Source organism: Sesamum indicum, linkage group LG9 (assembly GCF_026168435.1).
Source record: "Sesamum indicum cultivar Baizhima isolate 11 linkage group LG9, ASM2616843v1, whole genome shotgun sequence".
In the NCBI taxonomy this organism is placed as follows: domain Eukaryota; kingdom Viridiplantae; phylum Streptophyta; class Magnoliopsida; order Lamiales; family Pedaliaceae; genus Sesamum; species Sesamum indicum.
In genome coordinates this window covers 4,505,418-4,533,245 of record NC_142665.1, presented here as the reverse complement: position 1 = coordinate 4,533,245, position 27,828 = coordinate 4,505,418, and the positions used below count along the sequence as shown (strand labels likewise).

Below are 27,828 nucleotides of genomic sequence, written 5' to 3'. Positions count from 1 at the left end.
CGCTATGGGGGATGGGCCCAATTCAAAAGCCCATTTTTTTTTTAATAGTGGATATATCCAACAGCGAGTCAGCCTAAAGAGTCAACTCGGCCGCGTTCGACCGATTGCGCAGTAATTTCATCTCAATTGAGATCACGTCATCGCGCTAATACCAATTGCTTGCTTCGCTTCGAAGTTGGAGCTTTGAGTTTCTGCTCCTCGCGTATAATTACTGGTTAGTTCCTGGTGTATGCGTGTGTTTGCATATGTACTGTACGTGAGTTTTTGTTTTATGTAAATCTTTGATTTACAGGAGACTGAAAACAAGGTATGTCGCAGATCTTGTTGGGTTTAACTATGTTTTGTGCTGAAACTGTAATTCCTCTTTGATTTTTGGTTGAATATCTCAGAGGGAAGGAGTGGTTTGAGGATTTACTCGATGTGTTTTTTTTTTTTTTTTTGTTAAATTGACTCATAATTGTTTTGTTTGTGCAGTGGTTTAGGGTTGTGCTCCGAGTTTAAGGTAAAAATCGTGGGATATTGTACTTGAATTTAAGCTGCAAAGATGATGTCCTTCGAGATGAACGATCGTAAGAGTAAGTTAATTCCATTTTCGTCAGCCACTTTTCTTTTTCTCTTTTTGGAATAATTGTGCATTATCTTATTCCGCCTTTGTGTGTGCCTTTGGGCAAAATGTGTTTGCTGTGAGCAGAATTTGAAATTGAATCATTTGGTGAATTGTGAAGTGTGGTTGATCTTTTGACGTTACTTGTGCTGTGCCTGTTTCTCGGTTTGTAGATAAATTTCTACTTTCTCTATGAGTAATTAAAATCTAAGTTGTCATGTGCTTTTGTGTCAATATATCAGCAAATTCTGTGGAAGAATTTTCATTTTTGAAGAGATTGATTTCCTTGGGAGTTGTTTATTGCCGTGTGATTTTCTTTGTTATGCAACAATTGTGGTATCCATTTATGGAAATGATGCTTTTAAATCAAATTCGTAAGATGAAATTTCTAGGCGGTTTTTCATTCTTCTCTCTTGATTTGGTGTAATGAAACAGAAATTGGACTCGGTTTGACGGGTTTTGGAGTTTTTTTTTCATTTTTGGGGATAATTTTCTTCTTCGATAAGGGACTACTTGCAATGGGAAATGTAAGTATAGTTTGTAGTAGGTGATAATTTTTTGAAAATTATTCTTTTCATCTCTCACTTGCTAATATTGTCTCATTCGATCCAAACAGATCCTCTTCTTCTCGGGGGTGACATTAACCATTGGCCTCAAGTCATCAATGCAGTTCTTTATGAAACGTTCTAATTTTAAGGTTTCCTTGCTTACTGAAGATCTATTGCTTCCTTACTAGTGTTTTGTTATGAATTTTTGGTTTTCCCCCCATATTGATTGTAGGGAACGGTTTCATTTGGTGTTGGCTTCTTCTTGGTCATCATTGGATGGCCCATAATCGGAATGATCATTGAGGCATATGGATTTGTTGTACTATTCAGGTTTTGTACTATTTGTTTTAACGTTTGTTTATTTTCCCTAATCTTAGTCCATAAGGCATATTTAACATTTTGTTTATTATTTGCAGCGGTTTCTGGCCCACACTGGCTGTTTTTCTGCAGAAGATGCCTGTTATTGGTTGGCTGTTCCAACAACCTTTTGTTAGATCGGTATGGTTGCTCTCACATATTGTATATTGTAGTAATTAGTTTGATGCTCTATGTTTTAATGCCACTCAGATCCATCCATTCTGATTTATAGAACCTAGGTGGAATCATGGAATTTGTTAAAATCTGGTAACAGCGGAAAAAGTTGTTAGTCATCATTCCCTGTGGATGTGCACGGTTTGAGGCATCCAGCTTTCACTTGACATAGCCTAACCTAATAGGATTTTGCAGGGGGGTGATTTAAAAAGATTTGCACTTTGTTAACATAATATGTGCCGTTCAGGTGTTCCGAGGATTTGGAGTTCATATAGTTCAATCTACACTATTTTTGCTTTTAAGTCCAGTATGCTTCTGAATTCTGCTGGCTGAATAAATTCATAATTTTGAGCAAATTTTATCTAAAGTTCTGATGATCACATTTTGGTGTTTGACTGCTGTCATTCAGTGTTCAAAAAACATTTTATTTGCTCATTACACTGACTTAAGCAAAAGGGGACATGTCTCCAAAATTCCTGGAGAGTTCATAGTTGTGTGATGGATATATCCAATACATCGGCAGTGGCGTTTTGCTTATTTGGCTGGACTGCCTTCACAATAATGGGATTGGTAAATCATTAGTTGGAGTCTGGAGATGACCCAAAGAACTTGATATCTAGATAATTTGTTTCATGATATCAGAATTCAGTAGACATTTCATCCTTATCTGAAACTGGAGCTAATCAAGGAGATGAAAATTTCTCTTCCTTTTTTTTTCCGGGGAGGGGGGGGGGGGGGGGGGGCGCAACAAAAGAGGGCTTAGGAATAAAGCTGAGCTTAGTCAGGGATTCCATATAATCCTAGGAAATGCACAAAGTAGAATGGCAGATCCTGGTAATGCTACTTGGGACAGTTAGTAAGTTGTTCATGGATGATCGATTTTGTTGCCAGCACAGGTTTCCTGTGTCAGAAACTGCAAGTTGGGGCCTCTAGAATATTAATCCTGATTATTGTTTTTATCTTTCAACAGTAAGCTGCTTTACTCTGCATGATAATTGGAGCTCTTAATTTGCTTTATACAATAAAACATACTTTTTTAATTCTCTGGCAATGATGATTATCTGTATGCACAATCATGTTGCACGTATGACATCTGTGTTTCAAACTCTGTTCTGTGCAGTTTTTTGATCGTTATCGTGGAAAAAGAGTACCTGTGTAAAATTTAGTTTAGAGAAGTGCGGAAGAGGCACCTGGGATCACTTGTAAGTGTTGTAAAATACTATCTGGCCAGCATTTCCATATAAGCTGATGGCAGTATAGTATATTCAGTTTTGATGATATGGGCTTGATTAATACGTGTTGGTTCTCTTTGACCTTATTTCTTCATCACTGGAAATGGAAAACCAATTCTTTTGACGGAGATGTAATATCCATTCTTTTTATTGTACTAGTTTAGAATTGTGGCTTTATCCTTTCATTTTCTTTTCCTCAAATTGGGGCTCTTAAGATCAGTCTTTTCGCCACATTTGAGAGACGAAACTGTACTACCAAACACGGCTGTGTTATCCATTGATGTAATGAAGTAGTCCACCAGAGACACAGGATTGCAAACTTTCTTGTTGAAGTTCTTTAGTACACAATTGATGCTATACGACTTTCTGCCCTGTGTCTCAGTGAAATTGGCTCTGATCACTATGTTTTAGCGGTCTGGTTTGGGCATGGCTGGAGGCACCAGTTGAGTTTTTTAAGCTGCACCGGTTTATGATAATATAAAGAGCAGGCAATAAAAAATTTGACCAGAGTAGTGAAATGTAGTTGAGATATGTTTGAAAAATTTCTGATACCAGACCTGGGTGGAGAATACTTCATGAGAAAAATCTCACAAGCACGCACTCCCTTAAAAGTTTTTATTATCCATTGTTTCATCCATGAGCTCACAGAATAATACAACGACCTGGAAATCATCCTCTCAAAAACAGATGGAACTATATTCTACTATGTATCTGAAGCTCCTTCTTCAGTTGATCCCTCAACACTCTCCGCAGCAGCTTATTCGACGCAGTTCGAGGAAACTCTGGGATGATCCTCACAAAACTCACCTGCTCCAGAGAATATAATAACTCTCTACCATCATTTTCTTGTAGAAAATCCATAAAATCACCAAATGGGAAACTTTTGCAATTTAGGATACAAACCTTGAACAAAGGGTTGAGGTCGGTCTGAATGGCTTTTGAAAGTATCATCTTTAGCACATCTGGTTTGATGCTGAATCCCTTCTTCAGCACCACAAATATGGACAACTGCTCAGGGCCACCATCTGCTGGTGCTACACTGATGGCAGCTGTTTCCAGGACACTTTCATCGGCATGGTTGCAGACGCGCTCAATCTCAACTGAACTTGTCTGTGTGTACAGAAGCAGAACACATAATTAACTAATTCAATCTTAACTAGCCATGACTGTAATAACTCGAGGACTTCACCTAAAACAACCAATATCATGCAAGTTTGTTCTTTACAGACATCATGGGAATTTTTCATGTTTATTCTTTGTATATATGCCTAAGCAGCTTCACAACGAGGGGGGAAAAAGAAGATGATGAAATGAGTGAGTGAAGTTTAGGAGAATGAGATACCTTAATCCCACCAAGATTCATGGTGTCATCAGCTCTACCCTGCACCATCAGATATCCACCAACAGTTCTCTTAAGGATGTCGCCATGTCTCCTAAGTTGCTGACAGAAGAAAACACAATTCAGTCATTAGTTAATCAAATAATCGAATGACTGGTCTGAAATTAGCGACAAAAAAGTTGTCTGTGCCACTTGATTCTTTTTGCTGTTCTTCGTTCTGCAGTACCTCGACATGACATAAGTGAGAAAAAGGGTTCAAGGATTTGATTTCTTTTTTCATTTTCTCATCGAAGGATGTAATTTAAGTAAAACAACAGTTATGAAGTCAGTGAAGAGCATACCATTCCTTTATACATTGGCATACCCTTGAAGTAAACCTCCTCATGATCAGCATTCAACAATCTATCAGTTGCCCCCATGTAAAGAGGAAACAAGCCCACTTCACCTATGCAGGGTTGATCATCTGGCTGTCACACAAAAATAATCAGTGATTCATAATATTTTACATATCACCACATTCTGTTAGAAGAAGTCGTAATATACAGAAATTAATGGATGTTAATGTTCTATCCTGAAACATAGAGATAGATTTACTCTGTATTTAATTCAAAAAGTGAGTTAATGAGTAAGGTTTTCTTCAGATGAAGGAATTAGAAAGAAGAGAGGTATGTACAAGTAATTCCCCATAACATTACTCAGATAATTTGGCAGGTGCTTAAATGCAAATCATCATAATGAACAAGAAACCAAATTCGTGCGAAACAAGTCATAGAGAAATTCTTACATAAGGGACCCCATTTTCGTCAAAAATAACGAAGCCTGTGCTCATTGTGGCAGAGCTAAACGCTCCAAAAGCCTGCGGTTGCAAAAGGTTGCCAAAAATATAGGACGATGCAAGCTCTGTGCCTCCACAACATTCAAGAACTGGCTTGTAGAAAGCTCTGGATGAGAGCCAGAGGTCGTCATCAACACTGGAGGCTTCTCCAGTAGAAGCAAACGACCTGCAGTCCGTGTATACATTTAGTCGGCCCTTGAGTAATGCAAAGTGTGCGTGAATATCAAAAGTCTGATCCAAGTATTACTTTATCTGTGTCCAGTCTAGGCCTTCCATGCAATGTGTGTTCTTCCAGGCTTTCACTAAGCTAGGAACAGTTCCTAAAAGAGTGACTCCTGCATCCTGGAAGTCAGTCAAATGCAAGCTACAGTCAGACGAGATCATTAGTAAAAGTTGGGGTTAACTACAATGATCTTCTCTGGGACTTCCTGTGATGATTACATACCACTCCATTCCGTTTGAACAAGTTGTAATGTGCATACATTTAGGGGGATGTTGATGTTCTGTTTCTAGGAACATCGAAGGCCATCTGGAGTTGTTTTTGGGTTGATTTTAATGATTCGGAAAAATTAAGTTTTGGAGGGTTTAAAGAATGTATCAGAAAAGTGACTGGTGCTCAGTATCGTTTCTGGAAATGGTTGCAAAGTGTTGAAGTGAACGAATATGATGTTTCGTAGTGTTTCTTGAAGACACAAAAGTTAGTGTAAATGTATTTATGCTCCGGCAATGGTTAAGAAGTGTTGAAAATGAAGAAATATATGTTTGATGTTGTTTATGAGGAGACAATAATTTACTATAAATATCAAACCATGTCTTGATAGTAGATATTTTATTATTTTATGTATTAAAATAATATAGGAAGCAGGGCTAGCTCCAAGTTTTGTGCTTTGATTCTGAGAATTTTTTTATAGTTTGGGACCTTTGAGCTGGTTTTAAACCAACTAAAAGTCCCTGGACAACTTGTTTAGAGTTATTTTGGTGCTAGTCCCAAAACTGGCTAAAAGTGAAAGCAATTATTTGCATCTAATCTCAGGAAACAGCTTACCTAAGGTTCTTTAAATGCAAAGACTAAGAAGGGAAGCCTTCATAATTTGAAAAGGAAAGGGGTCAGTAATCACCCAAACTTTCTAGGACGGTCATTGTAATTTAACCCTGAAAATATGCATATGTTCTTAACATTTACAACTAACAACATAACAGCAGACACACTAAGAGAAAGCTAATTATGTAACATCCCAGGATTTAAGATACAAAAGAAAACAATTCTTGCTAGCTTAACATGTTGGCAAGAAGATACCTGGACAAATTTTCCAAAACCACGGCCTAAAGGAGAACCATGATAGAGAGCTAGAGTTGCACCAGACAGGAAACACGAATAGAGTAAAATCGGACCCATAACCCATCCTAAATTTGTTGGCCAGCAAAAGACATCTCCAGTTTGGATATCAAGATGTGCCCATGAATCAGCAGCACAACGAATTGGAGAAAGCTGAGTCCATGGTATAGCTTTTGGCTCTCCTGTTGAAAAGTGAAAAAGACATCTCATGTATAAAAACAAAATGTCACAGAAGAAATGATGTACTTAGAGTAGGTTGAGCAAAAGAATAAGCAACCTGTGGTGCCGGATGAAAATAGGATATTGGTGACAGAGTCAACAGGTTGGTAAACTGGTGAATAATAATTCGGTCTGCCAGAGATTTACGAAAATGCAAATTTTCAGATATATGTTATTGATTGATCTTCTACTGTTTCATATTAAATTTCCTTCAGACAAAAATCTTCATATTACCTTGGCAGGCGATATGCATTGGACAGAAAAGTTGTCCATGATAAATCTTGGTTTCTCAGTTGAACAGCGACATCTTTCCCAGTTGCAGGAATGACTATGATTTTGTCAGGAGCAGCTTCTACTACTCGACTGTATGGGTCAATAAGATCATAACCTCACAGTTACAAGTCAGCAAATGTAAGGATCTCAAGAGGTTTAGATATTTATATACATTCACTTTCAAGAAGAAGAAAAAAGCAGAGCAATTGTTCACAAAGATGATTTGCAAGGGATGAAAGAAAAGTGCACATAGGGAGGGGCTCTACTGAAAAATTGCGGACCAATCTGACATGGTTTTTAGCAGATCATTCATATGTAGAAGCATTTCTCCTGTTATGAATGATTTAGACATGCTTATAGTGATTACTTGGATTATAAAACATTCAACCCAAAATGCATGCGTTACCTGTATAAAGGAAATCTTCGTCTTCCTCGTACAATAAAATCCTGAATTACTTGGAGGTTAGAAAATTTCCAAAATAAAATAATAAACATGCCATGCAAGGAAGCTCCGAAGTGCTAATGCTCTAGTTTAAATGCATGCATGTGGAGCTCCACAGGGTTAAGGACCAATATCTTGACTAAAAACAATGGTTTTACAATTGAGATTTCTGCTCAACTCGTCTAAAGCCGCATATTTAACTGACGATTTTGATGGATTCAGATTCTGCAAAATAAGTCTTTCAGCTATTTGAACAAATATCAAAACAACAGAATAATAAATCAAACTTTTCCTTTCCATCACACCAGCCATGTTAATGCAATTCTAGCAACAATACATAAATTAACATATTCCCCCATGTGATAGCACATCCCCCTCTTATCTACCTCTGGTATATAGAAGCCAAGACAAATATTTATTTAGCTACCTGCGTGAAAATCGCCTTTGCCTGTGATATACGCAAGCGAGTTGCAATTTCCTTTGGTGCGAAGCTGTCAGCAACTGATACTACTACAAATCCTGCAAGTACAATCGCCAAATAAATAATGACTGCAGTGGCTGTCATGGGCATGTCAATGGCAATAGCATCTCCTTTGCTGAACGTCATCAAGTCCAGTGCATTTGCTACCAACCTGCTCAAAGTAGAAAAGAATGGTTACTAGCTCTGCTTTTGTCACAGATATATTTAAAATATTACTTAACAATAACCAATGCCTTAGTCTCGAAATTTGCAGCAAATACGTTCCACTAAACCTTAGTTTTGAATAGCCATTCATTAGTTATCAATGAAATTCACTGTAATGTCACAAAAAGTACATTTTGAGCAATAATAGTTATTGAGCTTTCCCATTTAATTTATGACAAAACAATGAGGATTAAGCCAAATTGTCAAAGCATACATTACTTGTTCCTGGAGCTCCTTCTGTGTCATACATTCGACATTATGATCATCACTGCCTTCATCCCTCCACACTATTGCTACACTATCATCTCGATTCTTCAAATAATTGCTTGATTTAAGACAACAGTCAGCAACATTTAGCACCGCACCAGGCAGCCATGTTCCGCCATGCTTGGACTTGTCGCAGGTGTCCAGAATACATTTTGGTGGCATGGTAAATTGAACGTGGAGCTTGTTCAGAACAATTGGCCAGTATATCTGAAAAACACACCAAAAAGTTGTTTGAAACAAGAGGGCAAATGCCGTTTCTTCAGATAGGATTCGAGTGAGCAAATAAGGCCTTACCTCAGGATGCTGCACAGAGAACTGGTGAAATAGTCTGAAACTTGTAATGGGGTCCTTGTACGACCCTCCTAATAGCCTTGGACCATGAGATTCCATTAGACGCCCCAAATTTGTACGTCTGGACTGATGTCTGACACTCAAAGACATTTTGATCAAATGATTACAAGAAAAATATATAAATTTTCACAAAGTCGACATGGAAATACTCATAATTTGTCAAACACAATCTGATATTGTCACATGACAACAACACACTACTTCTCATTTGCCTAAATTATATTGCACTTGAAAGTTCAGAATGTACTGAACTCGGCCAGATTACTTGCAATACATCTCAACTTCTGCTAGCATATGTGAAGCTCTTCTACAACTCGATTATCTTATCCCTGATATCATACTCTTTTTAGCTGCAAACAATCACAGATAAACAGAGGCAGTTCCAGTTTCTTACTTATGTCTGCATCACCACCTGCAGAGTAAGGTCTACTATTAAGACATCAGTATACCCCGTCTTAAAATTTCAAATTTGTTCAAGCCAAGCTAATCTTGTACAATTTGAAGTTCCCATGAGAACAAAGAGGAAAATAAAAAATAGTTTTTAGAGAATCACAAGCATAGTAAAAAGACCCTCGTCAGTTTCACAAACTAGTTGTTGTCTGATAATAGCTCCAGGATGAAAGATGGAAAAATAAAAAAGAGCAGCATCTTTAACAATGTAAGAAGCAGAAAAGCGCTCAAAGCCCATAAATGAACACAAGGAAGCAAAATACTGTTTCATTCACCAAGACTGTGTGTCTGTGTGATAGAAGCAAGACTTACATGGAAGGAAACCAGTAGAGAGGGGGGCCATTGACGGACTCATCATAATTGCTGTAGACCGAGTAGTAGAGGAGCTGATGCAGGGCATGAGGGTGGCATGGTTTCAACAGCTTGCGAGCCGTAATCAGACGCCACACCTCGTTGGCTCCGAACCCATGAATGGTTGCATATTTCAGCTCTTTTTCCAAATCTTTGGCTTCTTCCAGACCCAGCCCAGCTCCCACCATATCTTCAACTCCCACTTCACTAATGCTCTTCCCCATGTCTCTCTCTCTCTCTCCTCTCTCTCTCTCTCTCTCTGTGCCAGTTCCTTCCAAGATATATCACGAAAAGTACTGCTTAGAGAGGTTATTTTTCTACAAAAAAAAGTTTAAGCTTTTGGTTAGAAGACTTCTTCTAATAAATTCCAAGCTGTCGCGAATATTATATTCCACGGTGGAGTGGGAGTTTAGGTTGGTTCCTCATCAACTTTTCGTCCTCGTTCATCTGCCATTCATTGCCTACCAAAATTGCTCTCATCTCGTTCCATACTTTTAGGTTTGATTTCAATTAATACCATCACCTAATCTCAGGGTGAATAGTAATTTATCCCCGTAATATTAAAAATGTACACATTACTTTTTTATGAAAAAAATACAGCGATTTACCTTCCTTTACTTTCTTATATAGGGAGGTAAATTGCTTTATTTAATAAATCATAGGGGGTAAATTGTTGTATTTTAAAAAATATAAGGAGCTAAATCACTATTTATTTTTTCACAAGAGAGTTTGAATTAAACTAAATCCTTTACCTCTTATGAATTTTGAATCAGGTCTAATGATTTCAAGCCTTCTTGTAAGATACAATTTTTCATAATAACACTGTAAAGCTTTAGTTATACCCATACGATGCTTAATTCAGTTAATTTTTTAAGAAAAACTAGTAAAAATTAGGCCTGAAAACCTACAACGGAATGGGTTGGGTCGAAGCTACAAGCTTTCCTACCCTACTCTAACACCAATTGAAAGCGAAACTTAACCCTTCCCGCATCCAATCCACCCACATTTTTGTGAGTTTAATCCGCTAAATCAAGTCAAATTTTTCTTTTTCCTTCAATTAATTGACAAAGAAGATAAAATGAAATTATTATGTATTAATATTTATTAAAATATTATTATATTAAAAAAGTAATTTATATTATAAAAATACGTGTGTGAAATACAAATTAAATATATTAAATAAAGATTGTGCAGGGACAAGAGCCACGACATATCCCGGACCCGATCCAATCCATAGAATTAAAAGTCGTGTTTCGACTCGCACCTACTAATTTTAGCATTTATGAGAGTAGGCATAATATATTATATATCGCCCTCATTAATTATGCTCCGAAATCAAATAAATCTTTACTTACCCCCTCTCTTACTTATGATCCTTTAAATTAAATAAGAATGAATAAAAATATTCTTAACTATCAATAGTATGATATATTTATTTTGATGCTCTCTATATAAAATATACCAATCAATTTGATTTCAAATTTTATTTATTTACGATGTTAATAAATAATTGTTGGACTAGTAGATAAATTTATAAATTTGTGTTTATGCATTATATGTACTAAATGCAATTTTAATAACAAAAATATTACAAGTGGCTCTCGAGCCTACCGTTTTGGAGCCCAAATATCAAATGAAGTAATTTGAGGGTTGATAAGATAATTATTTTTTGATAAATTACAACGACCTTCTTTGAAATTTGTCATAATTATGTAACTTGCCCTTATAATATTTTATATTAAATGAAAACAAACCTCAAAGTTAGATGTAAAATTTCAAATATAATTACTGCAAATCTGGAGGGTGAGAAATATAATCAACCCTTTATTTATTATTAGGAGCAGCGAGAGCTACATTAAATCTCAGGGTAGGTGGAGTTTGTGGTTCGTCTCCCACTTTTTCACACTCCACGTCCACACATTTCTTGTCATGTCTATTGCTCTCAACCACCAATCTCCACCCATTGTTCATCATCATTGTCTAATAATTGAAAATAATAATTATATTCACACCCTTCATCTATAATCTATTTACACAAATTATTCGTATCTTTTAAATAATTACATATACACTCATCAAAATAACAATATCACTTGCACAAAACACAACTTAATTTTTGAAAAAAGTTACACACGCCTCTAAAAATTTTAGCATTATTACACAAACTATTGTTATTTTTTTTTTATCAGGGATAATTTCTGTAATTATGTATAAGATAGAGGTGATTTATATAAACAGACCATAGATAAGAGGTATAAACATAATTATCCTTAGTGAAAACTAATGTCGATATGATACATACTGACAGTATATGTAGATCCTGACCAAGACATTGGATGAACTAAATGTATGACTTGACATGTATATTAATACAGACGTAATTAAACTTTGAATTAAATTACAATAAATAAAATATAAAAACCCCGAGCAGAGCACAAGGTGTAGACACAATCCTCTTTACTGTTATGTTAGCCCTAACTGGGGAGCGTCCTATTAAGATTGCGGGACATCGCTCCTCCTTTGTCATTAATCACTTGTGTAACAAAAACCAAGGAAAAACAATCCCATCCCTCATAACTACTTTTTCTTCTTCTAATAATGCATATACTTGCTCTCAAGCAAAAATAAAGAACATGAGCAAGCTCAGTGTAAGAGTTAGGTGTATTAACATACTCCAAATTATCAAAGCCTCCTTCCTCTAGATCTACGCTAGAAATGTGACTACTTGGGCACTGTCAGATAATCAATAAAATATATGATCCAACTTGCAGAATCCAGTGTAGATATGAAAGCTCATGTCTTATCACTCAAGTGAATATATATACAGTTAAACCACATATATGATAATATTGATATTGACTTTATGACATCATCATCATGTTCTTGTCTATTTTGATTGACCAAAAATTTCTCGAATAACACAACTTCCACAAGATTGAAGTCCTTTGAGAGGTCTAAATTTGGGAAGTACTCATGAAATATTACAACTAGACTGTTACATGCGCAGATGAAAGTTATGTAGATCTACCAAATAAAAAGCTCTACGTTACAGGCCAGTAGCAATTTGCAATATGTAATCAGAGTGATGGCACAAGTTGGGAGATGGCCAGTAACAACTTGCTTGGTTTGATTTGCAGTTCACATTTGGAATGATCAAAATTTCCAGCCTGATCATAGCTGCACCTTTGGATCGGTTTATCAACTTTACTACAGTTACCTTGCAAATCGTAGAGTCCACTCTGCAGCCAGTTCATCATGCTTCGACCTGTCAGCCAAGTATAAGTGGCCAATACCTTGAACAAGGGGTTTATCTGCAAGAACCAGTTTATCAGAAACATCAACAATGCACGTCTGCATTAAAAAATCATTGCAAAGAAGACAGCAAGCATAGGGCAGTGTACTCCTGAATCTGTCAAGAACAAGCTGAAGTGTAAAAGACTGCCAATAACAACCTATTTTTCTAGTCAAGTGTTTCATCCTACTGAGAAAGTTACAGCTTTGCAACAAGACAACTAAATGAACTGGATATAGTTCAGCAAATATCTTTGTGCAACCCACAAATAAAGTGTCACACCAAAACAAGATGATAGACTATCTTCAGCACATTTTGTTCATCAGTCAAAACAGAGAACAGAAATGCATCAAAAGTTGGAAGTACTTACAGGCATCAGGGTTGGTAAATATTGATCTGAGAGCAACCAGCACCTTCGAGATTGTTAGAGCTGGACTCCAGCCATCTTTCAGGATATCCAGACTAACATTGCCAGCAGAATCAACATTGCAATGGTAGATTCGAGTTTTGAATACAACCTGCAAGCCTGAAGTCAAAAGTCAGAAATAAAAGAAGAGATACAATGACAGACCTAAGCATAATAAACAAGAAACAAAAGATGCACTAACAGCATATTACAATGATTCTCAAGCTTCAAGTGCAGAGCATCCATTTAAAATTAGCATGTTCATCAAATCTATATGAGAGATTTTTCTATCAACAAAGCCTACAAGCATGTTCATCAAAACTATAATTGAGATGTTTTTTCATCAACAAAATCTACATATCCAACCTTCATCCCCCAAACACCCTGGCACTGGAAACTTTTGCGGAGGAAGTACATATAGAAGGCTTGGAATAGAAGGTGCAATCAGAGAGCTGGAAACAACATGAGAAATAACATTTGCTAACTGCTAACGCTTAATGGCATTTCATAAGTTTAACTTTTACTTGCATGAATATGAAACAGTAATGCCTCTGCTATGGCACAGATTATGATGTTAAATGAGGGTATTTCAGCCATTTAGGGGCATAAACCATAGCTAGAATGTATAGTAAATTTTATTGATCTGTAAGCTGCACAGCATTACCTTGGGAGGTTTAAAAGGATAATCGCTGGGAAATGTTATATCAAGGAAAAATATGCCTCCTTCATAAGGTGTCCCTACAAAATGAATAGAAAGGAACTCAGTTAGATTGGTCAAACTCTCAGGCAAGCTCTTACTCTCACTTAACAAATCTGAATAAATAATATAAGATCAAAACGAGCATACAAAGTACATTGAGGGAAAGAGATGTGCATCCCAGATGCATATTTTAGGTTGTGTATTGCACAAAGAAGCAAGTGAAAATGAAAAAGAAAAAAGAAGCAAATACGAAGGTAATTATCCCTTTCCAAACAAGAAAAGATTAAGTTAAGTGAGAAATCAGCATTACGCATGACTTTATTCTTTCTCACCCAATATTTTCCTACAAACTTCTACATATTCTAAAATAACAATTTTAGTCAATGTAATTGAAATAGTAATATAAATGAATTCCTCGGTTTTTCTCTCCATGGGAGGGGCAGTCTGGTTAGGAATGCCAAAAGGAAGGGGTAAATGTGGTTAGATACTGATCTATCCATCTAAACCCAAGATTAAAGTGAAACCAAAGTTGAAGTTGGGAAATCCTTAAAATTGTGAAAACATATATATTATACCTAACGTTCGTGTCTCAGTTTCATTAAGCCAAGATTCTCAAGCTGGTAACAAATTTTCAGGAACAAACTTATTCACCGCCTCCGAATTGGAACATTACCACTTGGGAACATTTGCCAGTCAATTGAGTTGTACGAACAAGCAATCCCATCCCTAATCAACCATCTTCGCAAATATCAAGACACCAAAGACAACCACCAAATGCGTAAGACCTTATAAGCACCAACACAACAGCATCATCAACGAGCATTACTCTCCATGGAACCAAACACGTTGCACAGCAAATTGCTTTCCTAAAACTAAAACCAACAGTACAATCTTAAGGACATGTCTATGTGATTAACAACATTTGACTTAAATAAGGATACAACAATCCTCTAATTGATATCATTTTCTTCCATAATCAAAGACAAACAGAGTTGAGATTGGTGGGTGGTCGGGGTGGTCGGGTTGGGTTGTAAAACAATACCGAAAACGTCCGCTAATCCACAGCATACCTACAATTCAGCTAAAACTGAAGTAGTCACAGTAAGGTGAAGGTCTGGCAGAGCTAGATGCTAATACTATTACTACAACTATTAACCTATCTAAGTGGGTTTAGCTACATATAGAACAGCTGGGTAGAGAGAAGCTGTTGAGGGTACAAACACCGAAGCAAAGCGTACCGCACCTGGGGGACCGAAGAGAGTGGCGACCCAATGGTAGAGATTGTCGCCTTTGGGTCCGGCGGAGCAGTCGGGGGGTGGGTCCATACTCAGCTCGGCCATCTCCTTCTGTATCCTCTTGCCGGAAGCCGAAACGGACGTCGTCGAAGGCCACGACCGCCCTCCGCCTCCGCCTCCGCCTCCCCTTCCGCCACCTCCACCTCCTGCGGCCATCATCATCATCATGCTGCTGCTGCTGCTCATCTTAACAGAACTTCAGCTCAGGCCCATGTCAATCAGTTCTGTTAAAAGCGCAAATAAATTCAACTGTCACACACAGCCTCTTGCAATAACACTTTTTGTACTGGAGTGAAATTCATGAATATGAGCGGGGCCTTTTTGCAATAAAGGAAAAAATTAGTGAGCGGCATGTGAGATTATACTCCCTCTCAATGCAACCCAAATCCATCACTCTCATTTACTATTTCTACAAGTTTTTGTTAGTTAAAAAGGGAAATAAAAGATGAGTACATTTTTAGCTTCCATCCAACAAATATTTGATCAAACTACTGCACCGAATGTCAAGGAACTGAAGAGTACTCCTATTTTTCGCGAGGAAGTGTTCATAAACACTTATCGACTTACTAATAAAAATAAGCTAAAAACAAAAAAAATTGGAACGAGTATTTGAATAGATTTAAATTAAATTAATTTAAACTAAAAGCTACAAATACTTTATAACTCACTTTCCAATTCTATTCAGAAACTCCCAACTTAACTTGCAAAATTTCTCTATACATTATTTTCCCTATAAAAGCAAAAACTTCAGCATGCCAAAAATGCCATTTATTGGGATTGATTTATTAAATTAATTTCAAGAATGTTTAATCACAATATTTAAATGAGTAGCAGTGTTTCATACTTCACTTCAAGCTCGTAATCACTTCAAAATAAATGCTAGTCAAAGCATAATCCCACAATCCAGATCACAGAATTAGGAAAACTTCTCAAGTCCAGACAACAATAGCCGTACAAAGGCAGATAACTACGAAACTTTAGAGAAGTTAAGATAATACACAACAGAACACCCCTTCTTTTCCCATTTAAACCAGTGCTGGTCCTCACTGGCTGGGAGACCTATCCCTCCTGCCCTCCTTTGGGTACTCTGCAGGATAAGGGCTCCTGCTTCTGCTGCGGCTTGCGCTCCGAGCACGGACTGGGGAACGGGCCCGACCTGGACTTTGGCTGCGGCTCCTTGAACCATATGGTGAACGTTCTCTCGCTGGGCTCCCACTGTGGTTCCTCGGGCCATTATAGGGCGGAGAATGGTCTCGCGCTGGAGAACGTGAATATGACCTCTCTCGACTGTACCTTTTGTCACGGGGGGACACGGACCTGTAAGGATTAATAGTGCCAAGTAGCAACTTTAGTGCATAGAAGAGAGGTCGAATATGACTGAATATCTTACATGCATTGTTTCACACAGAGGTAATGGATCAAGAGGTAGAGGTAGAGCATATGACTGAATGATCAAGCAGTTATCGACTATGATATGCATTTCGGGTACAATTTGAATTGGGCAGGATACCAGATTGGACCAAGGAAAAGTTGATAATCAGTGGGTAAAATGCCACATCCTTGCACATGATGAGGATGTCTGTCATTTCAGTATTATATATGGATGGTAAATCAATCATCAGAAATAAAATGTGCAACGCAGTACAAAGATAGATGATATCATACCTCGAGTATCTTCTCTTAGGAGGAGAGTAATAATCACGGCTGCGAGACGGAGACCTCCCATAGTGTGGAGGAGGGGAACGAGAATATCGGGGAGAGCGTGAATATCGTGGTGGAGACCTCCTCCTATCATAAACACGACCTCTGCAACCAAACCAATCAAGGAGGAAAAAACAAGTTGCAATGTGTCTTACGGGAACAATTTATAACACAAATGTAGTGTTGCACAACTTATCATGATCTAATGGCTTACTGGTTGCAAACCTGTGCACACATCATTTTTTTCCCTGATAAAACCTTATAGTTTGCCATAGTACTTGTAGGTACTTGTAGCAGAATAAGGTTTGTGGAAGATTCTTTATCAAATACTTACATGTAGGGCTTTTGTTTTTGTCCAAATTTCAGATGAAACCATAATAAAAATCAACAGCAATACAAGCACAAGGTCATATATACAAACAGAATTTACCTTCCTCCTCGTTCCCTGGCTCTCATTTCAGTGGGCTTCTTCCTGTTCTCCTCAGCAAAAACAACAGTGAGCTCCCGACCTTGAAAAATCTGACCATCCATCTGATATTTGGCTTCTGCGGCATCAGCCGGGTCCACATACTGTACAAACCCAAAGCCTCGTGGCTCACTGAAAGAAAATATAGTTTGGAAGGTAAAGAGATACAGTCAATGAAGTGAAGTGAAAGTAAACGAATCAAGCTAATAGAAGTCAGCCAGGCAAAGGGCTGTTCAAAGGATTAAAACCTTCAGTCAGAAAATGCTGTCAGCATATAATTCCAGTCCCAAATAAATTGTCTGAAAAGAAACTTATAGCAATTGAAATCTTTGGGGAAAAGCAGACACACACACCCAATCCTTCTCTAGGTCAATAAACTTCCTCGCCTAACCTCTCAAAATATGTAGATAGTCTCTCAACTTCAGTAAACTGAGACCAAAGACCCCTACCACCATGCATAACTCAGCTAGTTGCACTTTTCCCCAACTTTCAAAATATGTGCACTTAACAGCGTAAAACACTATAAATACTATGTTATGAAATCAAACCTATTTTGGCAAAATAAAATTGGAATTAAAAGTCAGTCATAAATTGAAAAAATAACTCAAAGACTACAATATAAAGATTCAATGATAATTGTAAAAATATTTTAGGTGGTTAGATAAAGTTAATACACTTGAGCACAGTGAGCAGAGGACAATGTGCTGGCTAGAGAAGACTATCCTCACATTTCAGAAGGTTGGGTAAAGTGTCATCGACCTTATAAGATATCTTGTTTTTAACCAAAATCTTCCCACTAATCGTATACGAAGTTCAAAACATTAATCGAGTCAGCATTTGGAAAGAATAGATAAATCACTCAACCTGTGCCACCTTAATGCCTCGGGATTACAAAACAGCCTCTAATCAAATTAATAGCTGAAAATAATTCAAATAAATGGAAGGCCACGATAAGCGCATAAGCAAGCACATGGCAGCTGACCTTCTGCGTGAAAATTTAAGATGACTTGAAAATCTTCAAGACTTGAAATCTTGATTTCTTCTCATTGTATTCAAACCAGATTCTCTTCCAATCTTCATTACCATTTACATCATCTTCAAGTCCTTACTACTTGATTGACGTCAAGAGAACTCTTATTACTAGAATGTGTGAACTGAACTCTTAATACTTCATTGAAGTCTTCACAACTCTTACTTCACTGCTAAATCTCACAAATCTTAATTAATAATTCCAATTAAGAAAATAAAATACTAAATCATACAGAATTAAACAATAAAATACTAAAAAGTACAGAATTAAACAACACTAAGGCAATAAATTCCATGCCATTAAAGCAAAAGTGACCTGAAAAGAAACTAAAGGATAGACCATCAGTTTAAACAAGCTCACCCTGAGTAATAATCCCTTGGTAGATAGATGTCCTTGAGAGGGCCAAATTGGCCGAAAGGCCTCCTCAAGTCTTCTGGCCTGTTTACAGCAAATCAACCCATTAAAAGTATATTTTTGTTTTCTTTTCTTTTTTCATACTTGCCTTTTGCAATTTCCACAAAGAGTGTGTTGTTCTTAAATGACAATTTCTAAGGATGTGAACTCACTGAGTACCTACTACAACTTTCAAGAGAGGAACTGAGAATATCCAGAAATTGTACTTTATCAACTCTGAACTAAAACTCTATGCCTATTCAAAATGGTGCAGAGGGTGTAAAGTTATATTTTTCAGTTTCATCAGCACAATAATGTGACAACATATATAAAAGTCAAGGACAAACCATATACTAAATCAAAAAAGAGGCCCAAGTTTCAATTAAGCAATGGAACCAAAAAATAACTGAAACCGGAAGATATCATGCTTACAACTTATATATGTCAACCACGACACCAACCTAGGAACAAGTCTATAAAGCATAACAACAGAGACTGCTAAGACAAATTGCCAAGACATGGTAGTAACAGCCAAGAAATTGTATAATTTAGTAGGTTTCAGGTAATCCAAAATTTGAACTTGCAACTCTGGAATTTTTTTGGATGTGCTTCATTGTGCTATCAACTTGCAAAGGCAGAGGAAAGAACAGAAAAAGCAGCTTCCTAGATGCATGAGGATTACAGAAAAAAGTTATATTTAAGTCACCTGCAGTCATGGCGAAGATTACGCACTAAAAGACTAGTTGGAGCATCTCCTCTACCATAGCGTCCTCTTGGTTCAGGGCTCCTGCCTCTCCTACCATAACCTCTTGGTGGTGAAGGGGTGTAACTTCTTCCCCTCATTTTGGAAGAATTAAATCCTGGTCACTGCAAGTATTCAGAACCACATAATCAACGCCTCCAATACACAGCAGTGTGGAAAAATCATTGGAAGAGAAACAAATACAAAAAGAATGACTATGTGGCTATGTGTAAAACGAGTACTCAGGTGGATGAATATAAACTAAACAAGTCCAAATTTCTCATAGATTAGACAAATTAGCAAGTATAGAAGGAAGGAACAATCATTAAACATACACTCGACGTTGTAAAACTTGGAGAGTATTAAAAATAGATGAAACAAATGCATAGGGAGAATTATCAGCTAGAGCTAATACACAGTTCTTGCCATCACATTGGCAATCTTTGTATTTTTCTCTTCATCATGTAATGTCTGTATGCATGTACATATATAAAGTTTATACATGTACATAACCAAAACTATTTACTTTGCTAGAAGTTTTCGTGGAGGCTTTAAAGCCATATATCACTACTCATTTTTACTGATCAAACGAAGTAATATATTCTCTGATCTAATAACAGATTAAAAATAAAATTTCAAAAAAGGCATAAAGCAATACATAAAAGAGATTGTCGGAAACATACAGAACGATCAGGTAGAGCTAATACATGATAACTAGCCATCATAACAGCTATCAAAACATTCTAATCATCATTTCGTTCTTCGATACCCATTTCCGACAAAATCAAAACTCAAAAACTTAACAAAAAAGGCAGTAAAAACAAACAAGTGAAGAAATAAGCAAACCAACAATTTCCATTACAAATGGAGACAAAATAAGAAAACCAACGAAGAAGTCTGCAGCTCCATCATTAGATATCACACCCAAATCGTATAAATACCCAACGCTCAATGCGAATCGTCCGTTACAAAATTCCCCAAAAAATTATTACAAACCTAAAAGGGCTAAAGCAGCTTCTCAAAACATGAGTTCCCCAAATAATGACAAGCGAGCGGTTCATAAAACAGTTAGGAAACACAGATCTAAGAAATAACAAGAACAACAAGCCATGGAAAAAAAAAAAAAACCCTAATGGAATCATATACGAACACATGTACAAATTCGCAAATAAGCATATGAACCCAATATCCGATGAGATAATCTCTACCTGAAAAAACAGAGCGGGCACAGAGAGAGTGAGAAACAGCGGCGGAGATAATGAGAGAGAGAGCCGACGGGCGGAGTAGAGAGTAAAGCGTTGTTTGGTGGCGTTTAGGGCAAAGGGTAATTTATAGGCAGAGCGATTTGGAACTCATGTGGAGGGATTTTGCAATTTCCTTTATTAAGGGCAATATATGGATTTAATTTCCTATTCTAATTTTTTTTTATCTTTTAAATTTATTCAACATATTATGTATATAAGAATTATAATAATTTCTTTTATCTAAAACTAATTTTTATACACATAACGTATAAATATCGAATTGAAAATGTATATAATAATTTTAAAATAAAATTTTAATGTTAAAAATTGATAAACTATGGGTAATTTATAACTTTTATGTCTTCAATATATTTAACGAACAATTTTCTAATTTATAGCAACGAGAGCGAGATCATGTACAACGATATATATTAATTGTCATAGCACGTTGAATCTCTATAATTAGTTTTTTTAAAAAATATAAGTTATAAAATATATGGTTTTTATTAGTCATTAATTGGCTATAATTACTATTTAACAAATAAGCTATAAAATATATTATTTATTATATATATATATATATATATCTATGTATTTCGATTTAGTTCGAAAAAAATTGAACCGAATCAAAATTTATTCGATTATTACCTAACTAAATCGAACATTTTGGTTTGGTTATGGCAAAGTTTCGAACGAACATTTCCAATTGCGGCACTTTCATACTTAATTCGTGTGAATAATTTCTCAGACTTATTTGAAAAAAATAATTTGTATGATTTTAATATTTATTTCGCCCTTCTTTTGTTTATTGTCAATTTTGACGTGAAAATTACTGATCCTTATATGAGACAAATATGGATCAAGTTAGGTCTACAATGGCTCCAACCTTAATATTTTGATTCTTAATCTATTTTATATACGAAATACAAATTTTTTTTCAGTCGTGTAATTTTTAGTATAAAGCAACTGCTAATCATTTATATAAACTTGAATCGATCGTTGAACAAACTTTTAGCCATCAATATAAAATTGTGTAGTGAAAATTTTCATGTTGTGCAGAGTTCATGAAGACACAGTAGTACGTGTATATATTTCTGTCAAGTTGAGGAGAAACCACCCGCAGCGCCTCCCTTTCCCTCCCCGGCGGCGGACCACTCTCATCCACCGTCGCTTCTCTCGCTCCAGTAGCATAGGGTATGGATAGAAGTTTGGGGAAGTAAGTGAATTCATTTTGAGGTAATTGAAGAAAAAAATAAACAAGGAACTAATTAAGTAGGCCTTGAGTTTGATGTTGCCTCAACCAGGAATTTGAATTAGGGCTTACTTTATTGAGTTTTGAAGTTTTTAGCGAGTTCATGCTGGAGAAACTTTTGTTCAGGAATTTGTCCGTACAATTAGATTCGATGGAGTTTTAGTTGGACTATCAGCATTAGAGCAGTTAGACAATACTGTTGGAGGTTATGTTGTCGAACACCTCATGTGCATAGCACACATAAGAAAGAAGTACATGTAATCTTTGATGATGCACGACAGTTGTTGTTCCTTGATTATCTATATGGATATGTGTGTTCTAACACCAGCAATCAACTTTCTGGTTATCTTTATTGGAGCCTGGGGTTACTTTAATAGCTTATATCCTTGGGGTTATTCTACACTTCTAACTGTTCGTGTTTGGAATTCATGGGAACTGCAACATTAATGCAATAATTTGTTCATTTTTTCCTTTTAATTTTGGTTCGTGCTGCTATGAACTATTTTAAGCCATATATTTTTTTAGAAATGCAATGAATTTTCTAGATACTTCCTAATATAACCTAAAGTTGAACAGATTGAAGCCTGGGGTAAGTGGACTTATGTGCATAAGTATTAAAGTGATTGTTGTAGAGAGCCCATGAGAGAAAAATAGATTGAACTGAAATAATTTATATGCACAACCAAAAAGTGTAGAAAAGTTTATTCTGGTTGAAGCAATTTTAGGAGCTTATACTATTGTAAAATGGATCCTACATACTGCATTGCATTTCTGACTCTTATGTGCTTCCTTGTTTATGTATTGTATGGTTCACAAACTAAATTGTTGAGAGGAAGCAAAGGGGCGTGGACGAGCAATTTATACTCAGAGTTCTGCTTGTTGAAAAGACAGAGCAGCTCTTAAACAATTATTGCTCGCCTTTGGAGGCCAGTCTTTGGATTTGTCCTTTTCCCTTAAGCTTATATGTTTTCTCTTTCCAGTGTTTCCTTTTTACACTTTTGTGCTTTTACTATTGCTATCCTTTTCCAAATGTTTTGAGTAATAAAAGTGTAGGTTTCGAATTTGGATGTAAAAGGAGTGCATGGTCACATGAGTTATCTAGCTTACCCCTTAATGCTGCTTGAGTTAAGAGTCATGCACTAATAAACTACAGACTTGGAGTTGCAGTACCTCACATACAATATAAATTACTCCCTCAACTTCAATCCTAGGCCATTGCATAATCGGCATTGAAAAATGTAATGACATTCAGGCATATCACGTTGACAAATGACCATACAGATTTGCATTACTCGTATGCAGAAGTGTTCCTTAGGGGAAGTTTTGTTTGCCTGATTTTAGGAACTATATGATGACTGTTTCAAAGGATGGAAGGACTAGCAGATTTCTTATGACGAGTGACTGGTTTTGCTGCCTCTCTTTCGGATCTTCCTTGTATTTTAGAGTCGTCCAAACTTTACAATAATTTTGGTTTAATAAAAACTGCATATATTGGTCAAGTATGTAAATTGATCTTAACTAATTTCTTGTATTCTTGTAGATAGCATCTTAGGTTGTGATATAGCCAGGTCAAGTATTCGGTACCTTCCCAGACAATAATGGCGAGAGTATGTATTTGCTAACTAGACCCTATAATTTTGTGCTCTTACTATAAGTTGTTTTTAGTTTGAAGCTTGAGGTTGCATCTTGTTTAGAGAAAGATTTGCAGAACATTGTGCCTGGCGGAACAGCTGCAAATGTTGACATTCTTTCATTTTGTTAAGTCTCTCTGTTTCTTCCCCCATCCTACAGTGAAACATGTTAACATACACATCAGAAGTTCTGTTGGAAAGTCAGTGTTCCAGATCTGTTGTGAAAGAGCTTATTCTCTGGGGCAATTTTAATTCTCTACTTATGTGTCTCTAATATCCACAAGGAATGATAACTCGTTATTGGAGAATATGCAATAGAAGGGGGTCAACACCCCTTATCTGCTTAATTACGTTTTGAAGCGGCTGAGCAAGATGGTGATAGGAATGCACTTAATGCAAGTAAAAAGGTAGTCAATACCCCTTCAGCACTAAGCTTGATGTGCCTGATGGGAAGCCCGGCGAGAGATTCTGATGACTCTGCTGATTCATTAAGAACCAGAGATCTGTTTGCCAAAGTTGGATATGTATGGTCGGACAAAGATTCTTAGCCTGTTGGAGTTGGTCATGAGGCAACAGTCCACCTGTCATTGTTTCTATGTCCTTGTTGAAGTTTTAGCTTTCATTTGATGTACCCCAATGGTATTTGATCGTATATTTCTGTTAAAAGATTGAGTTTATTCTTATTCACTTTGCAAGAAGTGGAGAAGAGCTACAATGCTGAAAGTTTTTATTTCTCATAAACAAGATAGCAAAAATAATATACAGAATAATTAATAAAGATACAAATATGTATATAAAAATACTTTTTGGTATTCGGTATGGTTTTGATAAACTAGACTAAAAACCAAACTGATACCAAAGTTTCTTAAAACTGAAAACTGAATACCAAACTAAATTTTTTGAGTTTGGTTTCAATACGACTGAATTCGGGTTTCAGTTCGGTTTAGTCATTTTTACCAAATTGTAAACACACCCCATTTCTCTCAAATTTCTGTTTATCTATTTTGAGTTGCTCCTTTTAGATTTTATGCGATTCTTCATATCTATTTTGGGACTTATTCAGTGACGGCATTGCTTTACCTGCAGCAGCTATTGCATAAACTGCATGGTTGGTACTCTTAATGTGGCGTTCTGTGGCAAGCTGTAGCTGTTATCACTAGAGGTGCCAGGCTGATCAGTAGGTATGATCCCTGGCTTATCTGATGCTTTCAATGAACTTCTATTGCAGCTTTGTATGCTGATAGTCCTACCAACCATTCTGATCTTCAACCAAATCATAATTGTCGTTATCAATTATATTTTAATTGGTTGTATCTATCAAATTTATATCTACAATTAGTGGTTGAAGTAGTAGTCAAATGATGTTACCCTAGTCTGAAGGGGTGCCTTTGAATGACTAGAAAATGAGCACCGTGTGGCCAGTAGTTTGATGCTCACAACTACTTTCGGCCGGTGCTGAATCTGATTGAATTGTTGCATCGCAATCACATTCTAACATAACGCTTTTTGATGCACAATGAAGCAATAACAAATGTAACCACAAAAAACTTGATTTTGTGAAATAAAACTCTTCTATTTGTGATGAAATTGAATTTACTATACAGTCTTTTGAAATAATTTGGAGCAAAACTAATCTTGAGAGGTGCCATAAAAATGCAGTCTGGAAACTAGCTTCAACAACACATTTCCCTTATGATGGAAAACAAAACCCTATTGATAGAGGACTATAATGCATTGATATATTCTAAAAATGTGTTGTACTCGCATTATTCCTCGAATATGTATCTAATACTTGAAAAGTGGTGCAAAATATTATTTTGAATAGAACTCATATCAAACACTTTGACACACATTTAGTTAAAGGGCCTCAGTTTCGCATTAATAAAATACAAATTTATGTGGTAGAAGAGTATAAAGAAATTAAAAATATCATAAATCCGATACCCTTGGTATATAGTTATAGCTTAATTGCCTTCTTATCACAATGTCATTCTTTTTTACGTAAACTAATAAATGATTTAATTTATAATACTTTTCAATCTACATAAAATTCTTTAGTTTTAATTAATGCATCCAAATGGTATCAAACCTCATATTTTTCATGTTTAACATATTCTTCTATCTGTATATGTTCATATCCTTGTATGTGCATCCATATATGATATAACATGAGTTGAGAAGTATGTAGGATATCAAAGAAACCTATAATGAAGCGGCTCTCGCCACCTGAGAAGGTATGTACGTACTCATACTTATCAAAATTTCTATACACGAAGCATTGGGCGACCAGGAGAAGCCATATTTGTGCATAAGTAAGTTGAGCACAATTTTTGTGAAGGTGTTGTGGTTGTCAAAGTGTGATGCTTTTTTCTAGCTTGTTGATTAGCGTGTGAAACATGTGGTTTCTAGTATAATATTTGAGCAGCATTAGCATTATGGTTTTTCCCATGTTGAACTGTCATTGTTGTGTTTTGATCCTTGGGAACGTAACATTTCATAGTTTAAAGGAAAATACCTAATAGTAAACCGAACTATAGTTCAATCTTTTCATGCCACTTTACAGGTAATTATGTAGCCGGCCAAGGTCTTGAAAAGGAGTGTAAAATGTAGGATGATTGTCCCAAGAAGCAGAAGTCAAGAGCTTCCTGGCTGGAAAGTGCGATTGTGGAAACTTGTGATTCTTGGGTCGGTATCTCAAGTAGGGTGTTGATTTTGACTTGGAATTACACATTTAATTTTTAGCCTCCAACTTCATAATTTTTCAAACTTTCAGTATTGAGTTTTCAAAATTTATACATTGTTAAAATATTTGTGATAAAGAACAATGCTTATTATCCAAAAATTTAATTGTAAGGGGTAAGTTTCACATTTATTTTTTTAGGAGGGTATATATTACATTAAAAATAGTTTAGGGGGCAAATTAAAACGTATTTCTCCAAATATTTATTTACACCGGACAATTAAAAAAAGTCAATAAAACTTAACAATTGATCAAAATTTGATTTTATATTGTGGGAGTTGAAATTAGAGGCATGAGATGGAGATGAAGTGGGTTGACAAGATCTTTCAATGTTTGACCTACTCATTAACTTGGATTTACAACTCACTCACTCTATCTACAACATGTTGACGTGGCCTAAAAGCTCAAATTGATGGCCCCATATTATGTCTTATATTTTCACCATACATTCTTGTCCTTTCATATATGGAAAATCATTTTTTTACTTATATGTTTCATTTATTCTTCGTACCAATCTAAAAATGGTAGAATTTGAGTACAAGAGCTTTTTATGAAAATCTTGCATGTACGAGGCCTCGTGACTTGGACGTTGTTTTTTTCTAATAGAAAAATTGAAAATAAGACTGTTTTGCAAATTAGGAAATTATTTCAAAAAATCTGTAACCAATTGGAGAAACCACCAATCGTTGAATATATAACCAATGGGATTGAGAGTTAGGGAAGATTTTCCTACAAGACTTAATGAGAGGTAGTGGTGGTCAGTCAATAAAGGACCTTTTCTTCACAAACAAGATAAGGGAAATTGGAAAAGATCAACACTTTTTTGATTCGGTCAAGGTTGGAGAAATATAAAACAAGGGAAGTTGTCTGAAATTTTTCCTCTAATAATTTGTCAATCCATTGGTCTAAAAGATGGTTCATTCACTGCCACTTACTGCACTACTTGTTTGGTTTCTTTCCCAATAAGAGGGTGTTCCACATCACCTTTTCCGCCCTTCAAATCATCTTATAAGATATTAAATAAATTGTTTGGTAAAATTTTGAAAAGAATTACCTTGTAAAATTCAAAATTAAAACGTTTGTAGCTTATTTTGAAATAGTTTGGGATTTTTAATTTTTATTTTTAAATTGTGATATTGGTGTAATCATACGTAAATTCCTTGGAAACAAACTTGAGGGATATTAGATGTAATTTCTCAAACCACATATAATTTACGTATAATTATACCAAATCTCATAGGAGGACACTGTAATTTATCCCTTTTAAAATGTTTCCAAACTTTACTTCAATTTTTATTAAATTGATTACAAAATTGTTAGGTAGATATCCTACTGTTAAATTGATTACGATATTTTCAGTTTAAAGTATACATATCCTACTGTTCTACTCCTCTATGATCTCGTAAAACTTCAAATTGATAACGGACCAATTATCTTGGAATATTAGGGGGAAAAACAAAGGAAAAAAAAAAG

The 27,828-nt window shown here is 36.0% G+C and overlaps 4 protein-coding genes, 1 long non-coding RNA gene and 1 other non-coding gene across 9 annotated transcripts; 2 read left to right on the top strand and 4 right to left on the bottom strand.

The window, feature by feature from the left end:
* The first annotated feature begins 57 nt into the window (after positions 1-57).
* LOC105170603 (vesicle transport protein GOT1) lies at positions 58-3,043 on the top strand. Of its 2 annotated transcripts, none has more exons than XM_011091430.3 (7): positions 58-214; positions 475-575; positions 1,040-1,131; positions 1,221-1,301; positions 1,385-1,482; positions 1,569-1,650; positions 2,804-3,043. In XM_011091430.3, exons 2-7 carry the CDS (start codon positions 545-547, stop codon positions 2,840-2,842), a joined length of 423 nt encoding a protein of 140 aa, XP_011089732.1. In that variant the 5' UTR covers positions 58-214; positions 475-544; the 3' UTR covers positions 2,843-3,043. The 2 variants fall into 2 exon arrangements, with proteins under 2 accessions (XP_011089732.1, XP_011089733.1); XM_011091431.3 differs by having other exon boundaries at positions 83-307.
* Positions 3,044-3,425: 382 nt separating this feature from the next.
* Positions 3,426-9,933, bottom strand: AAE18 (acyl-activating enzyme 18). The gene is made up of 14 exons (XM_011091432.3): positions 9,425-9,933; positions 8,606-8,735; positions 8,259-8,518; positions 7,787-7,991; positions 7,324-7,364; positions 6,879-7,007; positions 6,703-6,776; positions 6,387-6,607; positions 5,337-5,431; positions 5,039-5,255; positions 4,596-4,721; positions 4,258-4,356; positions 3,819-4,025; positions 3,426-3,722 (listed from the first exon to the last, which is right to left on the bottom strand). The coding sequence occupies exons 1-14, from the start codon at positions 9,685-9,687 to the stop codon at positions 3,609-3,611; spliced, it is 2,181 nt and encodes a 726-aa protein (XP_011089734.1). The 5' UTR covers positions 9,688-9,933; the 3' UTR covers positions 3,426-3,608.
* Positions 9,934-12,285: 2,352 nt separating this feature from the next.
* On the bottom strand, positions 12,286-15,851 carry FUS9 (Ubiquitin-conjugating enzyme family protein). The gene is made up of 4 exons (XM_011091429.3): positions 15,105-15,851; positions 13,826-13,899; positions 13,126-13,273; positions 12,286-12,774 (listed from the first exon to the last, which is right to left on the bottom strand). The coding sequence occupies exons 1-4, from the start codon at positions 15,340-15,342 to the stop codon at positions 12,677-12,679; spliced, it is 558 nt and encodes a 185-aa protein (XP_011089731.1). The 5' UTR covers positions 15,343-15,851; the 3' UTR covers positions 12,286-12,676.
* Positions 15,852-15,992: 141 nt separating this feature from the next.
* On the bottom strand, positions 15,993-20,850 carry LOC105170600 (serine/arginine-rich SC35-like splicing factor SCL30A). The gene is made up of 6 exons (XM_011091428.3): positions 20,697-20,850; positions 19,453-19,613; positions 18,714-18,791; positions 17,288-17,455; positions 16,822-16,962; positions 15,993-16,473 (listed from the first exon to the last, which is right to left on the bottom strand). Exons 2-6 carry the CDS (start codon positions 19,587-19,589, stop codon positions 16,200-16,202), a joined length of 798 nt encoding a protein of 265 aa, XP_011089730.1. The 5' UTR covers positions 19,590-19,613; positions 20,697-20,850; the 3' UTR covers positions 15,993-16,199.
* On the bottom strand, positions 20,173-20,249 carry LOC148786829 (small nucleolar RNA Z102/R77). Its single transcript, XR_016067609.1, has one exon. It is a non-coding gene; the product is annotated as a small nucleolar RNA Z102/R77 (small nucleolar RNA).
* Positions 20,851-21,462: 612 nt separating the features above from the next.
* On the top strand, positions 21,463-26,468 carry LOC105170599 (uncharacterized). Of its 3 annotated transcripts, none has more exons than XR_016067547.1 (2): positions 21,463-24,796; positions 26,179-26,468. It is a non-coding gene; the product is annotated as an uncharacterized LOC105170599 (long non-coding RNA). The 3 variants fall into 3 exon arrangements; XR_016067546.1 differs by having other exon boundaries at positions 21,463-25,849; XR_016067545.1 differs by having other exon boundaries at positions 21,463-25,927.
* The last annotated feature ends 1,360 nt before the right edge of the window (positions 26,469-27,828 follow it).